This window comes from Chiloscyllium punctatum, chromosome 24 (assembly GCF_047496795.1).
Source record: "Chiloscyllium punctatum isolate Juve2018m chromosome 24, sChiPun1.3, whole genome shotgun sequence".
NCBI lineage: Eukaryota > Metazoa > Chordata > Chondrichthyes > Orectolobiformes > Hemiscylliidae > Chiloscyllium > Chiloscyllium punctatum.
The window spans coordinates 59,604,743-59,619,214 of NC_092762.1; the positions used below are offsets into that span (position 1 = coordinate 59,604,743).

Genomic DNA, 14,472 nt, shown 5'->3' on the forward strand with positions numbered 1-14,472 from the left:
ACACACCAGATGGCCTCCTTCTTTAGAGACCGCAATATCCCTTCCCACATGGTTAAAGATGTCCTCCAACACATCTCATCCACATCCCGCACCTCCGCCCTCAGACCCCACCCCTCCAACCGTAACATGGACAGAACCCCCCTGGTGCTCACCTTCTATCCTACATATCTTCGCATAAACCAAATCATCCGCCGACATTTCCGCCACCTTCAAACGGACCCCACCACCAGGGATATATTTCCCTTTCCGCCTTCCGCAAAGACCATTCCCTTTGTGACTACCTGGTCGGGTCCACACCCCCCAACAACCCACCCTCCCATCCTGGCACCTTCCCCTGCCACTACAGGAATTGCAAAACCTGCGCACACACCTCCTCCCTCACCTCCATCCAAGGCCCTAAAGGAGCCTTCCACATCCATCAAAGTTTTACCTGCACATCCACCAATATCATTTATTGTATCCGTTGCTCCCAATGCGGTCTCCTCTACATTGGGGAGACTGGACGTCTCCTAGCAGAGCGCTTTAGGGAACATCTCTGGGACACCCGCACCAATCAACCACACCGCCCTGTGGACCAACATTTCAACTCCCCTTCCCACTCTGTCAAGGACATGGAGGTCCTGGGTCTCCTTCACCGCCGCTCCCTCACCACCCGACGCCTGGAGGAAGAACACTTCATCTTCCGCCTTGGAACACTTCAACCCCAGGTCATCAATGTGGACTTCACCAGTTTCCTCATTTTCCCCTTCCCCCACCTCAGCCCAGCTCCAAACTTCCAGCTCAGCACTGTCCCCATGACTTGTCTTACCTGCCTACCTTGTGGGCGGCACGGTGGCACAGCAGTTAGCACTGCTGCCTCACAGTGCCAGATACCTGTGTTCAATTCCCGCCTCAGGCGACTGACTGTGTGGAGTTTGCACGTTCTCCCCGTGTTGCGTGGGTTTCCTCTGGGTGCTCCGGTTTCCTCCCACAGTCCAAAGATGTGCAGGTCAGGTGAATTGGCCACGCTAAATTGCCTGTAGTGTTAGGTAAGGGGTAAATGTAGGGGTATGGGTGGGTTGCGATTTGGTGGGTCGGTGTGGACTTGTTGAGCCGAAGGGCCTGTTTCCACACTGTAATGTAATTTAATGTAATCAAATCCTTCCTTTCCACCTATCCACTCCACCCTCCTTCATCCCCTCCCCCACTCACCTATTGTACTCTATGTTCTGGATTAGTGGTGCTGGAAGAGCACAGCAGTTCAGGCAGCATCCAAGGAGCTTCGAAATCGACGTTTCGGGCAAAAGCCCTTCATCAGGTGCTCTTCCAGCACCACTAATCCAGAATCTGGTTTCCAGCATCTGCAGTCATTGTTTTTGCCTTATTGTACTCTGTGCTACTTTCTCCCCACATCACCCCCCCCCCCCCCCCCCCCCCCACTCCTCTAGCTTATCTCTCCAAGCTTCAGGCTCACTGCCTTTATTCCTGATGAAGGGCTTTTGCCTGAAACGTCGATTTTACTGCTCCTCGGATGCTGCCTGAACTGCTGTGCTTTTCCAGCACCACTCTAATCTAAACTCTGGTTTCCAGCATCTGCAGTCATTGATTGTTTTTACCTAATCCCTTAATCCAGGCAATGAAGTGGTCCTTCTCTGAACTGTTTCAAATGCAATTACATCTTAAGGAGACAAAACTGGGCATAGTATTTTTAATTGCTTTGATTAACTAAAATCTAGTGTCAGATTCAAAATTAAAGATTGATTTGGCATAAATTGCCTTTTGTGGAAAAGAGTTCTAAGCTTTCACACCTTGTGTAAAGAAGGGATTTCTAATTTAATTCCCGAAAGGCGTAGCTCTAATTTTTTGACTGTTCAATCATGGTCTTAGACTTTTCAGTCATTGTGCTCTTGTGTGATCCTGTGCAGTCTTACTGGCTGTCTCGTGCACTGGGGATTAGGCTTTTGCATGCTGTTGCCTGTTTTTACACCTTATCCCTTCTCTTTTAACATCTTGGATCTTAGCTACTCCTTGCTTTTCACCATTTGTAAAGTAATCTGTTTATCTTTTGAAAATGTCAAATAGATGACTGCACATTTGCCTCCTTTGAAATTCCTTTGTAACAGTTTTACCCATTCATTGAACGTGTTAACGTCCATATTATTATACTTTAATTTATACACTATTTATGATGCCACTTACCTTTTGTCACAGCAGATTTAGATATGTAGCTTTATATATTTGTTAATATAGGAATACAGTGAAAGTGAGGCCTTAACTTCCATTTTTGCAGGACGCTGCATGGTAACATCTTGTAATCCTGTGCATTATTTCCCCTCTCTGTCCCCTTCCTGTCCACCTATTTGCTGATCAATTTAGTAATATGATTTCAAGTCTATAAGCTTCAGCTTTAGCGAATGGTCTTTTATGAGTGACTTATCAATTATGTATGTTCATGTGAATAACATCCACTACTTTAACATCTGCTACTTTACTTTCATCACCTCTTCAAAAAAAATAATGTTTGTCAGATGTGACTTGATGTTTACACATCCATGCTGGCTTGGTCTGATCAGCTGATTTTTTTTTGTTCTCTGGGTATTCAGTCATCCTATCCTTAATTATAAGCTTAGTAGTTTTCCTACAACAGATGTTTAGGTAAGTGTTCTTTAATTCCCTAGCTGTGCTCTCTCTCTCCTTTCTTAAATAGGATGTGACATAGCAGTTTCCCTATCTCAAGGAATGGTTTTCTGTATCCTTAATTCTTTGATTAGATGAGAGTACAACCATGTGAGTCGCAAAAACAATTTATTTTTTAAATTCATAAATAAACTTAATTAAAATTTGAGAGAAATGAAAAATCAAAGCTAAACTTATTACAGAATTAAAACTCTGGAGATATTTCTGGTAAGTTGAGATGATACAGGATGGGTTTAGATTAGAATGGTGCTAGAAAAGCACAGCAGGTCAGGCAGCATCCAAGGAGCAGGAAAATCAACGTTTCGGGCAAAAACCCTTCGTCAGGAATGGAGGCAGGGAGCCTCCAGGGTGGAGAGATAAGTGCTGGGCGGGTGAGGGGTTGGGGGGGTGGAAGTGGGGCTGGGCGGGGTGGAGGGGATGGGGGGTGTGGAAGTGGGGCTGGGTAGAAGGTAGCAAAGAGTACAATAGGTGAATGGGGGTGGGGATGGAGGTGATAGGTCAGAGGGGAGGGTGGAGTGGATAGGTGGGCAGGGAGATTGGCAGGTAGGACAGGTCATGGGGACAGTGCTGAGCTGGAAGGTTGGAACTCGGGTAAGGTGGGGAAGGGGAAATGGGGAAACTGGTGAAGTCCATGTTGATGCCCTGGGGTTGAAGTGTTCCGAGGCAGAGGATGAGGCGTTTTTTCTCCAGGCGTCGGGTGGTGAGGGAGCGGCGGTGGAGGAGGCCCAGGACCTGCATGACCTCGGCAGAGTGGGAGGGGGAGTTGAAATGTTGGGCCAGGAGGTGGTGTGGTTGATTGGTGCGGATGACCCGGAGATATTCCCTGAAGTGCTCTGCAAGGAGGCGTCCAATCTCCCCAATGTAGAGGAGACCGCTTGGGAAGCAATGGATACAATTAATGACATTGGTGGATGTGCAGGTGAAACTTTGGATGTGGAAGTCTCCTTTGGGGCCTTGGATGGAGGTGAGGGAGGAGGTGTGGGCGCAGGTTTTGCAACTCCTGCGGTGGCAGGGAAGGTGCCAAGATGGGAGGGTGGGTTGTTGGGGGGACCTCTGTGAGTATTAGCTACTTACATCATATTCTTGCTCAGTGTTTTCTGGGTAACTGGATAGTGAGAAGTACCAAGCACTAGACAGGCAGACTTTGATTTTCTTTTCCCCCCTTCACTTCAGAATTATGTCAGGTCTTTTATTTGTTTTTCTTGAATTTGAATACTGTAGAGTAGTAATTCAACCTTTCCATTGTCTTCCAGATTCACCAGATGAATAAATCTGAATTCCTTAATAATTAATAAAATATAAAATGTATTTTAATTCTATGTAATTTCAGGTAAACATTATAAAGAGCCCTATATATCTGAGAGATTATTATAAAAGTTTTGATTTTCCTTGGCATAAGTAACATGTCATAGTGCAAAAGGGAATCAAAAGCCATATTTAATGGTTGAAAATGAAGGAGTGTGAATTTCAGACAGTTAATAAAGCTCATCAAATGCCAAGATTAGGTTACAGCTCAGTGGTATTTCCACTTTTATTGTACATTCTGCTTATGATATTGGTCAGTCTGTCTCACTGCTGTGGGATACCTAATCAATTTTTTTGATTCCTTTGCTTCCTGCACTATCAGCTTATAACATGCAGTAGGGTACTTTACTAAATGCATTTTGTATGGTAAATTATGTATACACGTTTCATTTCCAGTGATGGGCCGATTTGCCGAATATGTCATGAGGGCAGCAACATGGAAGGCTTGCTTTCACCTTGTGATTGCACTGGAACACTTGGGACAGTTCACAAAACTTGCCTGGAGCGATGGCTTTCATCTTCCAACACCAGCTACTGCGAACTTTGTCACACTGAGTTTGTAGTGGAGCGAAGGCCTAGACCTTTGAGAGAGGTAGGGTTAGTAAAATTATTGTAAGCAATATTAAGTTATCATAAATAGCAATATTTTATTAATTTTTTTCAAACTGTAAAGGCTAAATAAAACAAAAGTTCTCCAGTTTCAGCTGAGCAATATTTTACGTAATACTTTTTCCACTACTTGACCAGATGTGTAAATGCAGGATTTTATAATGATGATGTAATTAAACTTGGTGGAGTAGAGAAGGAAGAAAAAGAGCAAAGTACAGCTTGACTCCAAATGCATGAGGAAAGTGAGCAAATTTGCCTTTGAAAGTCACCAAAATGCAAGGCAATTTTCAATTGGAGGCAACCAATCAGAGTTAAGTGGCCCCAATAGGTAGCATGAACAAGATTGGCTGTATCTGCATGCATAGGCTGGTTGTCTTTCACATGTTTACTACTGATAGGTTCCAGCAATAAACATGGGGGAGAAACAGCCTGTGATTGAAATTACAACAAACAGTTGGAAAAATGGTAAAGGGAGGGAGTTATTGGGGAGTTAGCATCAACTTTTATCATGATTTGAGGGGTGGGGGTCTTTTGTGCAGTGGAGAGCCATTTGCCAGGTGCAATGGGGCAGCAGAGGTGTGTCTGCCAGAGGAGTGGAGACAACTGCAAGGTTTATTGGGGTGTCAGGCAAGAGGAGAGGGCAGCAGGAAAAGGCTGCAAAATGGTTGGAGGAAGCAGGAAGCACTTGCAAGATAGCTTGGGGGAACAGGAAGAAGCTGCAAAATGGTTGAGAAGCAGGAAAGCACTGCAAGATGTTTGGTGGAAACAGGAAGAGGCTACCAGAGGGTTGGGATGAGAAGAGGCTGCAGGATGAGTTGTGTAGGAGCTGGAACCTGCAAAGGGTGAGGGCAGAGGACTGCGAGAGGAATGAAGAAGGAAATACAGGCTGAGAAAATGTCTTCAGAAAGGGAAGGCTGCAATGTTAGGGAAGGATGCTGTAAAGGAGAAGGAAATTAAAACTTGTTAACAAAGAAAGACTCTGGTAATTGGGAGCCAAAAAATTTGAAATCACTGAGATAATGAATACGTTGGAAATGACGTCACTGAGAGGCATTCTGTGAGATGGCACTGCAGTCATCATGATTGGTCTGAACATCGCAGATGGACTGGTATCAGGGAGTGGTTAAGCCTGAAACCCACTACATTTAGTGTCCCCGCTCACCCGCCCCAAATCCTCTAACCAAACAAAAAAGGTATTTTGAAGAGGACAGGAAAGATTTTCATCTTAAGAGCAGTCATGCTGAGGGGTAATGCTGTGTCAGGAAAAGTGTCATGGCTTCGTGTTGGAAGATTTTGGTGAGAGGGGACAACAGTGAGGCTCTGGTAAGATTTTTTTTCACCTCTATTTTAGAGCAGTGAGGATAGAGGCTACAGTTCTTGCAGGATGTGGGAAGTCAGGGTCACTATCAGTGTTTGTGGTGACTTTACTTGCAAGAAGTGCATCCAGCTTCAGCTCCTCACAGACCACATTAGGGAGCTGGAGCTGGATGAATGCCAGATCATTTGGAGGCTGAGGAGTTACAGGAAAGTAATCACACCTAGGTTACAAGATGAAGGTTGCTAGGTTACAAGATGAAGGTTGCTGGGTTACTGTCAGAAGAGGGAAAGGGAATAGGCAGTCAATGCGGAGATCCACTGTGCCATTCCCCTCTATAACAAGTGTAGCATTTTGGAGACTGCTGGGGAGAAATGACCTACCAGGGGAAAGCCACAGCGGCCAGGCCTCTAGTACTACGTCTGGCCTTGTAGCTCAGAAGGGAAGGGGAGACAAGAGGGGAGTGCTAGTGATAGGGGATTCATTAGTTAGGGGAACAGACAGGAGATTCTGTGAATGAGAACGAGATTCCTCGACAGTATGTTGCCTCCGGGGTGCCAGGGTCAGGGATGTCTCAGATCGAGTCTACGACATTCTTAAAAGGGAGCGTGAGCAGCCAGAAGTCATGGTACACATCAGTACTAATGACATAGCTAGGAAAAGGGATGAGGTTATGAAAAGTGAATTTAGGGAGTTAGGAAGGAAGTTTAAAAACAAGGACCTCAAGGGTAGTAATCTCTGTGCTGCGAGTGAGGGCAAGAAGAGGAAGGTATTGCAGACAAATGCATAGCTGTAGAGTTGGTCCAGGGGGCAGGGTTTCAGATTTGTGGATCATTTGCTTCTTTTTTGGGGAAGGTATGACTGGTATAAAAGGGATGGGTTACACCTGAACTCGATGGGGTGGGGAACAATATCCTTGTGGACAGGTTTGTAAAGCTTTTGGGAAAACTTTAAACTAAGTTGGCAGGGGTGTGGGAACCAGATCATCAGGTCGGAAGATGCAGCAGCTGAGTGTAAAGGTAGATACAACGAGCAGAAAGACTGAGGAAGGTTAGGCTAAACTGACTAGAGCATGGGAGTCCAGGCAGAAAGGCAAAAGGATGTAGTGCAGAAACCAGAGCAAAAGTTAGGAAAGAGCAAAGTGAAATTGGGCAACAGAATAATTCCATGCTGTACATCTCTATGACTCTCTGACTCTATATGCAAAAGACAGGGAGATTGCTAGATTCTAAAGGGACAATGAGTATAAGGGCACTTTATCTGAATATCCATAGTATTTGAAACAAAGTCAATGAACTTGTTGTGCAAATCAGTACAAAGGGGTATGATTTCATTGCCATTATAGAAACATGATTGCAGGGTGGTGTTGACTGGGAATTAAATATCCAAGGTAATTAGGAAGGATAGGCAGGAAGGTAAGGGAGGTGGGGTCATGCTCTTAATTAAGGATGAGATTAAGGAGACACTGTGTAGGATCTAAGGAGCAAAATGTTGAATCCATTTGCATGGGCTCAAGAATAGTAAGGGGAAGAAGTCATTGGTGGGAGTAGTCTATAGGCCACCCAGTAGTAATTGTACAGTGGCAAAGTGATCAATCAAGAAATATCTGATGCGTGTAAGAGTGGAACAGCAGTAGTTGTGGGGGAGCTTAACATGCGCATTGATTGGCTGAATCAAGTCGGTAGAAGCAGTCTTTAAGAGGGGTTCATTGAACTCATCCATAATAACTTTTTTAACGGCATGCTACCGAACCTACAAGGAAGCGCACAATCTTCGATCTGGTCCTGTGTAATGACACAGATAAAATTAATGATCTCGTAGTTAAGGATCCTCTTATGAAGTGTGATCATGGTATGATCTTAATATTGGATACAAATGGAGGATGAAATAGTATTAGCTAAAACCAGGGTGCTACGCTTAAACAAGGGAGACTATAATGAGATGAGGAAGGAGTTGGCTACATTCGACCAGAAGCACAAGTTATATGGTGGAACAGTGGAGGACGTTCAAAGAGGTTTTTCACAGTGTTCAAGGAAAGTATATTCCTGTCAAAAGCGCAGATAGCAAGGATAGGAAGAGCCAGCCTTGGATAACCAAGAATTAAAGGAAGGCATCAATTAAAAGTTCAGGCTTACAAAGTAGCCAAGAGTAGTGGGAAACAGGAAGATTGGGAAAACTTTAAAAAGCACAAAGAACCACAAAGCAAGCAATAAAGAAATTGAATACAAGCTAGCACAGAATATAAAAACAGATAGGAAAAGTTTTTATAAATATATAAAACAAAAAAGGGGGCTAAAGTGGACATAGTTCCTTCACAGGATGAGAAAGGGGAATTAGTACTGGGTAAGGCTGAAACATCCAAGGTCTTGAATAACTATTTTGTTTCAGTCTTCACAGTGGAAGATGTGACTAACATGCTAAAGCATGATGTTAAGGATGCAATGGGAGGTGAGGACCTCAATTTAGTTGTTATCACTAAAGGGGTAGTGTTAAGCAACTTGAGGGTCTGAGGGTAGGTAAGTCCCCTGGTCCTGATGGAATGCATCCCAGAGTGCTGAAAGAAATGGTGGAAGTTATAGTAGATGTGTTAGTGGTAATTCACCAAAATTCACTGGACTCCGAGCAGGTCCCAGCAGACTGGAAGACAGCGAATATCACACTGCTGTTTAAAAAAGGTAACTATAGGCCAGTTAGCTTAACATCTGCAGTTGGGAAAATGCTGGAGGCTATCATTAATGAAGAAATAGTGAGACATCTGGATGGAAAGGGTTCCATCAGGCAGACTCTTCATGGATTCAGGAAGGGAAGGTTATGTTTGACAAACTTACTGGAGTTCTTTGAGGATATAGTAAGCGCAGTGGATGGAGGGGGACAGGTAGATATTGTATACTTGGACATCCAGAAGGTGTTCGATAAGGTGCCGATATGGTTGGAGATCAGTGGTGAACGGGATGCCACAGGGGTCACTCTCGATTGTTCGTGATATATATAATCCATTTGGAAGAGGAAACCGAGTGTAACGTATCCAAGTTTGCTGATGAAACTGAATTGAATGGAAAGACAAACTGTACAGAGGATGTGGAGGGTCTGCAGGGAGATTTAGATAGGTTGTGAGTGGGGCAGGCAAGAGTCTGGCAGATGGAATACGATGCTGGTAAGTGTGAGGTTATCCACTTTGGAAGTAAAAATAGTAGGTCAGAGTATTATTTAAATGGTGAAAGATTGAAGCATGCTATTGTGCAGAGGGAGTTGGGAATGCTTAGTGAATCACTAAGAGTTGATTTGCAGGTACAATAGTAAATCAGGAAGGCAATTGGAATATTAGCTTTCATTGCTAGAGGGATTGAATTTAAGAGCAGGAGGTTCTGTTGCAATTGTACAAGGTGTTGGCGAGGCCACACCTGGAGTATTGTGCACAGTTCTGGTCTCCTTACTTGAGGAAGGATAAACTGGCTTTGGAAAAGGAGGTTCACCAGGATGATTCTGGGGATGAGGGGTTTACCCTATGAGGAGAGGTTGAGCTGCCTGTGACCGTACTCACTAGAATTTAGAAGAATGAGAGGGAATCTCACAGAAAAATACAAAATTATGAAATGGATCGGTAAGATAGAGGCAGGCAAGTTGTTCCTGCTGGTGGGTGAGACTAGGACTTAGGGACATGGCCTTAACATTAGGGGGAATGGTTTTCGGGCAGAGATGAGAAGGAACTGCTTTTCCCAGACAATAGTGAATCTATGGAATTCTCTGCCCAAAGAAGCAGTAGAGGCAGCTTCAAGAAATATATTCAAGACACCAGAGTTGAATGGTTTTTCTATAGCAGGGGAATTGAGGATTATGGGGATAATATAGGTAGGCAGAGCTGAGATGATGGATAGATCAGCCAGGATTTTAATGAATGGCAGAGTATTCTGTTCAGGCCAAATGGCCTACTCCTGTTTCTATTACTATGAAACTATGAACTGTGACGTTTCTAGTTGAAGACCATGTAATTTCAGGAACAATTATATGGAGAAGGAGTAGTGAATGCTGTTGATATGTTTCACTTTAAATTTTAAAAATCGGACATCTGAGATCTAAGAAATGGAGGGACAATAGGGGAATGTTTTGTGCCCTGAAGTAGTCTATGATACTACTTGACATGATTGGTAGATTTTTTAAAAAAAATACTATAGCAGCACTTCAAATTTATATTGTACCTTCTATTTAGCTGAGAGAAAAGAAAAACACTCAATTTGTTGTCTCTCGTACTGGGTGGCATGCTGTCATGTTTGAATTATTATCCTTCTCAAAAAGCAAGTCTAAGTTATTGGGCTTTGAATGCATTTAGTCCATTGGAATTGGTGCCAAGTTTAAAAGAGACTATAGTAGCAATCAGACTACAATCATCCAACCTTGTAGTGCAGTTTGGGGAAGGTTTCCACAACACACTACCTGTAAAGAAAAATCACAGATTAGTTTATAAAGAACAAGTATATAGTTTTGTTGCATTGCACACTAGAATTTGTCTCTACTTTCCTGGCATTACAAATGTGACCATTTCCTTATGGTATTCATCAAGACACAACAAGTTAATTCTGCTGTATCTTTCTTTTGAAGTACTTGTATTTAGATAGATAATGCAACTGTCCTGTCTTTCAGTGGCTCAGAGATCCAGGTCCCAGGAATGAGAAGAGGACGTTATTTTGTGACATGATTTGCTTTCTTTTCATCACGCCATTAGCAGCAATCTCTGGCTGGCTTTGTTTGCGAGGAGCACAGGATCATCTACAATTCAACAGCCGCCTGGAGGCAGTTGGACTCATTGCACTCACTGTTGCACTTTTCACCATCTATGTCCTGTGGACACTGGTGAGTAGAATCATAGAATCCCTACAGTATGGAAACAGGCAATTTGGCCCAACAAGTCCACACTGACCCTCCAAAGAGTAACCCACTCAGACCCATTCCCCTCCCCATTACTCAACATTTACCTCTGACTAATGCACCTAACCTACACATCTCTGAACATTATGGACAATTTACCGTGGCCAATTCACCTAACTTGCACACCTTTTGGATTGTGGGAGGAAACCACAGCACCCGGAGGAAACCCACGCAGGCATGAGGAGACTGTGCAAATTCCACACAGGCAGTTGCTCAAGGCTGGAATCAAACCCAGGTTCCTGGCACTGTGAGGCAGCAGCCACCATGCTACCCATTAAGGCATTAAGAAAAATATGAGATTAAGCATCACTGAGTCATTCCATTGTAATTTTGTTTATTTAAACAGATTAAACATTCTAGCAGGTTCTTCCTTTCTCATCTCGCAATGATAACTATGTATTAATGTCACTTTGTGAATTGATGGTAAACAATAGTAATCAAGTCACCAACATTCCAATTGTAGATTTTATAAGTTTAATAAACATGAATTACTAAACTTTACACCTAAAATAATTTCACTCTGAAACAATGCTTTCCTCTTTTTATCACTCATTATGAAGGTGGGATTAACTATATTCATTTGGATAAATTCCAATTCAATTCATAGATTTTGCCTTTTTAATTAACTAATATCTTAAATATTGATGGGTTAGATCAGAAATAAGTCTTTGAAATACTTAGAGAATTGTGTTGTCCTTCATTAAGTAAGCAAAAAATTGCAAAACCATGTTTCAGTCCATAAAGTTTCTGTAGTCTCCACAAATTTGATTTTATGTTTTATAAAAACTTAGCATCCTTTAAATTGATATGTACGCCATGAACATTTTACTCTGGCTGATGTAACAGATAAACAGAGTTATACACTCCAATATAAACTCATTATGGCCTCAGTAGTTTTTTCAATGAATAAATCAATCACTCAATGAAGGGCAGGCATCGGAGACAACCAGGTAGCATTGGTCCAAGTTTCACCAAAAATTTAAAGAAATGAGTCAGCCCTATTTTCAATATGTTTACTTATTTAAACAAAAAGACCATCTGGGCCAATACCTTCAAACATAATGGAAGAGGTCCTTTAGGGAAGGAAACTGCCATCCTCATCTTTCTGGTATGTATGTGACTTCAGAACCACAGCAATGTGGTTGACTCATAACTGCCCTCGATGCAATTTGTGATGGGTGATAAATGCTGGCATCTCATAATGAATAAAAAAAAGGTTAAGTTTATTTTTGTCTGTATGGTTTTGTGGAAATTTGTTCTTTTGAAGTTGCTGCAGGTTGGATTATGGGCAAGTTTTCCTCAGAGTTCTAAATAATAATAGCAGTGTTGCCTAATTAAGCCGTTTACTTCAAAATGCATTGTTACATAGTTGATGGAGCTCTTCATATGTGCTATGAGCGGCAGAGATGTAATGGATCTAGATTTCCGGGCAGATGAACTTTGTGGGCATAAGATAGCTTAAGCAGATGTTTGGACCAATGACCAAAATCTTATTCAAACAGAGAGTTTGCAGGTTCTTTCTGACAAAAGAGAAATTTAGGGTGGGAATTCAGAATTTGGGGCCTTGGCTGTTGAAGGTATGGCCACCAAGAGTACTTTGGTAGAACATTTAAAATCGGTGTTACCCAAAATGCCAGAATTGGAAGAAAGCTGACATGTCAGAGGGAGGTTGGGCTGGAAGAGGTTACACAGGTGAGGAGAGGCAAAGCCTTGAGGGATTTGACGATGTGATGAGCGTTTTAAAATTGAGACATTGCTTAATTGGGAGCCTAGTTGGTCACCACGCACAGACCTGATGGGTGAATGAGTTTTGTCATAACTTAGCACATTGATCGCAGAGTTTTGGATGACCTCAAATTTACTGAGAGTAGAAAGTAAGGAGACTGGCCAGAGATATATTGGAATAAAGCATGGATTATGGTTTGAAGGACACATGAGGTAAGGCAGGAGTACAAGTTAAAACAGATGATCTATTAGTATAGATATATAATCAGAAACGCATGCTGGAGTTAAGTATGACACCAATGTTGTAAACATGCTGGTTGAGCCTGGGCGATTCCTAGGCAGATGGAATTGTTGTATAGGTTTGTGTTAAGGACTAAAGACAGTGACTTTGGTCTGCCTAGTATCTAGTTGCAGGAAATTGCTGCTTATCCAGTATTAGAACTTAGAACAGTCCAGCACAGGAACGGGCACTTCAGCCCTTGATGTTGTGCCAAACATGATGTCAAATTAAATGAATCCCTTCTGCCTGCCCTTGGTCCACATCCCTCCAATCCTTGAGCTTATCTGAAATTCCTTTAAACACCCCTATCATGTCTCTATCCAACACCACTCATAGCAATGTGTTCCAGACTCCTACCACACTGTGTAAAAAAAAAAACACTTGCCCCTCAAATCTCCTTCAAGCTTTTCCCCTCTCACCTTAAGTGCACACCCTCTAGTATTAGACATTTGAACTCTGGAGAAAAAGATTCTGTCAACCCTGTCTATGCATCTCCTAGTTTTATAGACTTCTATCAAGTCTCCCCTCATCCTTTGCCACCCCAGAGAGAACAGCCCAAGTTTTCTAGCCTCTCCTTACAGCTTAATCCATCTTAATTGCAGCTCTCCTTAATCCAGACAGCATCCTGGTAAATCTCTTCTGCACCCTCTCCAAATCATTGGTTGGTTGGTTGGTTGTTTGTTTTAGCCATTTAATTTTAAGTGGCAGTATTTTAATATAAAATTTATTCCAAATTTATTCCAACAACCTACATGATACAATGCTGTAAGTGATAATATTCTGTCTCCAAATCTTACTGCAATGATGAGACTTATAATATGCACGTAATTTTGTTTTCCTCATCCTTTATTTTAAGGTTATTGATTTAATTGCTTTAATTTCTTTATCCATTTCATTGGTATTCTATACTGGACAGTTACTATGCTCCTGTCAGAATTAAAGAATATATGAACTTGTCATTTGCTGCAATACAACAGGGATGCTTTCTTTCCAAAGTTATGCACTCTCAAAACCTGAAACAAATCGGAACAATCCCAAGCACCTCACCAATGGCTCACCTCTTAAAGAAACACTGTTCTAACGTGACATATTCAACTATAATACATAACAATCAATATCATTTCAGAACTGGCACATGGATACTGTGAAAATGGTGCAAAATGACTGGTGTTTACTAATTATCTTGTAGAACATTGGGTAGCTCCAGTTAGCTGCTTCCCAACACCAGTGTAGTTTGCAACATACGCTGTGTGTAGAATTGCCACTCTGAAGCTATGTGTGGAGTCGTGAATTGAGACACTGACCTTCCACTACATTTTCAGGAGTTGTTGCCCACCTTCTGTAATGTAAATGTAAAATTATTGTTGCAAAGTTTTTGGATACATGATGCATGTCCTCATAGTTTTAAAACTTTATCTCAAAACCCAAGAATGACAAGTTTTGAGACAAATGTCTGTCATGAATGTTTTCCCACTTAATAACACATTTCGATGGTGCAAAGTGAAATTAAAGCTATAGAATTATTACAGGACAAACTCCCTGTGTTGTGACTTTATTAGCACATAGTGACATTTTCCTGAGCCTAAAGTATAAGGTTCAAACCCTGTTCAAGTTTAGATTCTCTAATTATCAACGAATC

The 14,472-nt window shown here is 42.2% G+C and overlaps 1 protein-coding gene across 1 annotated transcript in view; it reads left to right on the forward strand.

Annotated features, from left to right (window-relative positions):
• Positions 1–14,472, forward strand: part of marchf2 (membrane-associated ring finger (C3HC4) 2) — a 60,496-nt gene that overhangs the window by 38,916 nt on the left and 7,108 nt on the right. The window contains exons 3-4 of the mRNA XM_072593937.1: positions 4,378–4,573; positions 10,544–10,753. Of these exons, the coding sequence (XP_072450038.1) occupies positions 4,378–4,573; positions 10,544–10,753 (406 nt within the window). The remainder of the gene's footprint in view (positions 1–4,377; positions 4,574–10,543; positions 10,754–14,472) is intronic.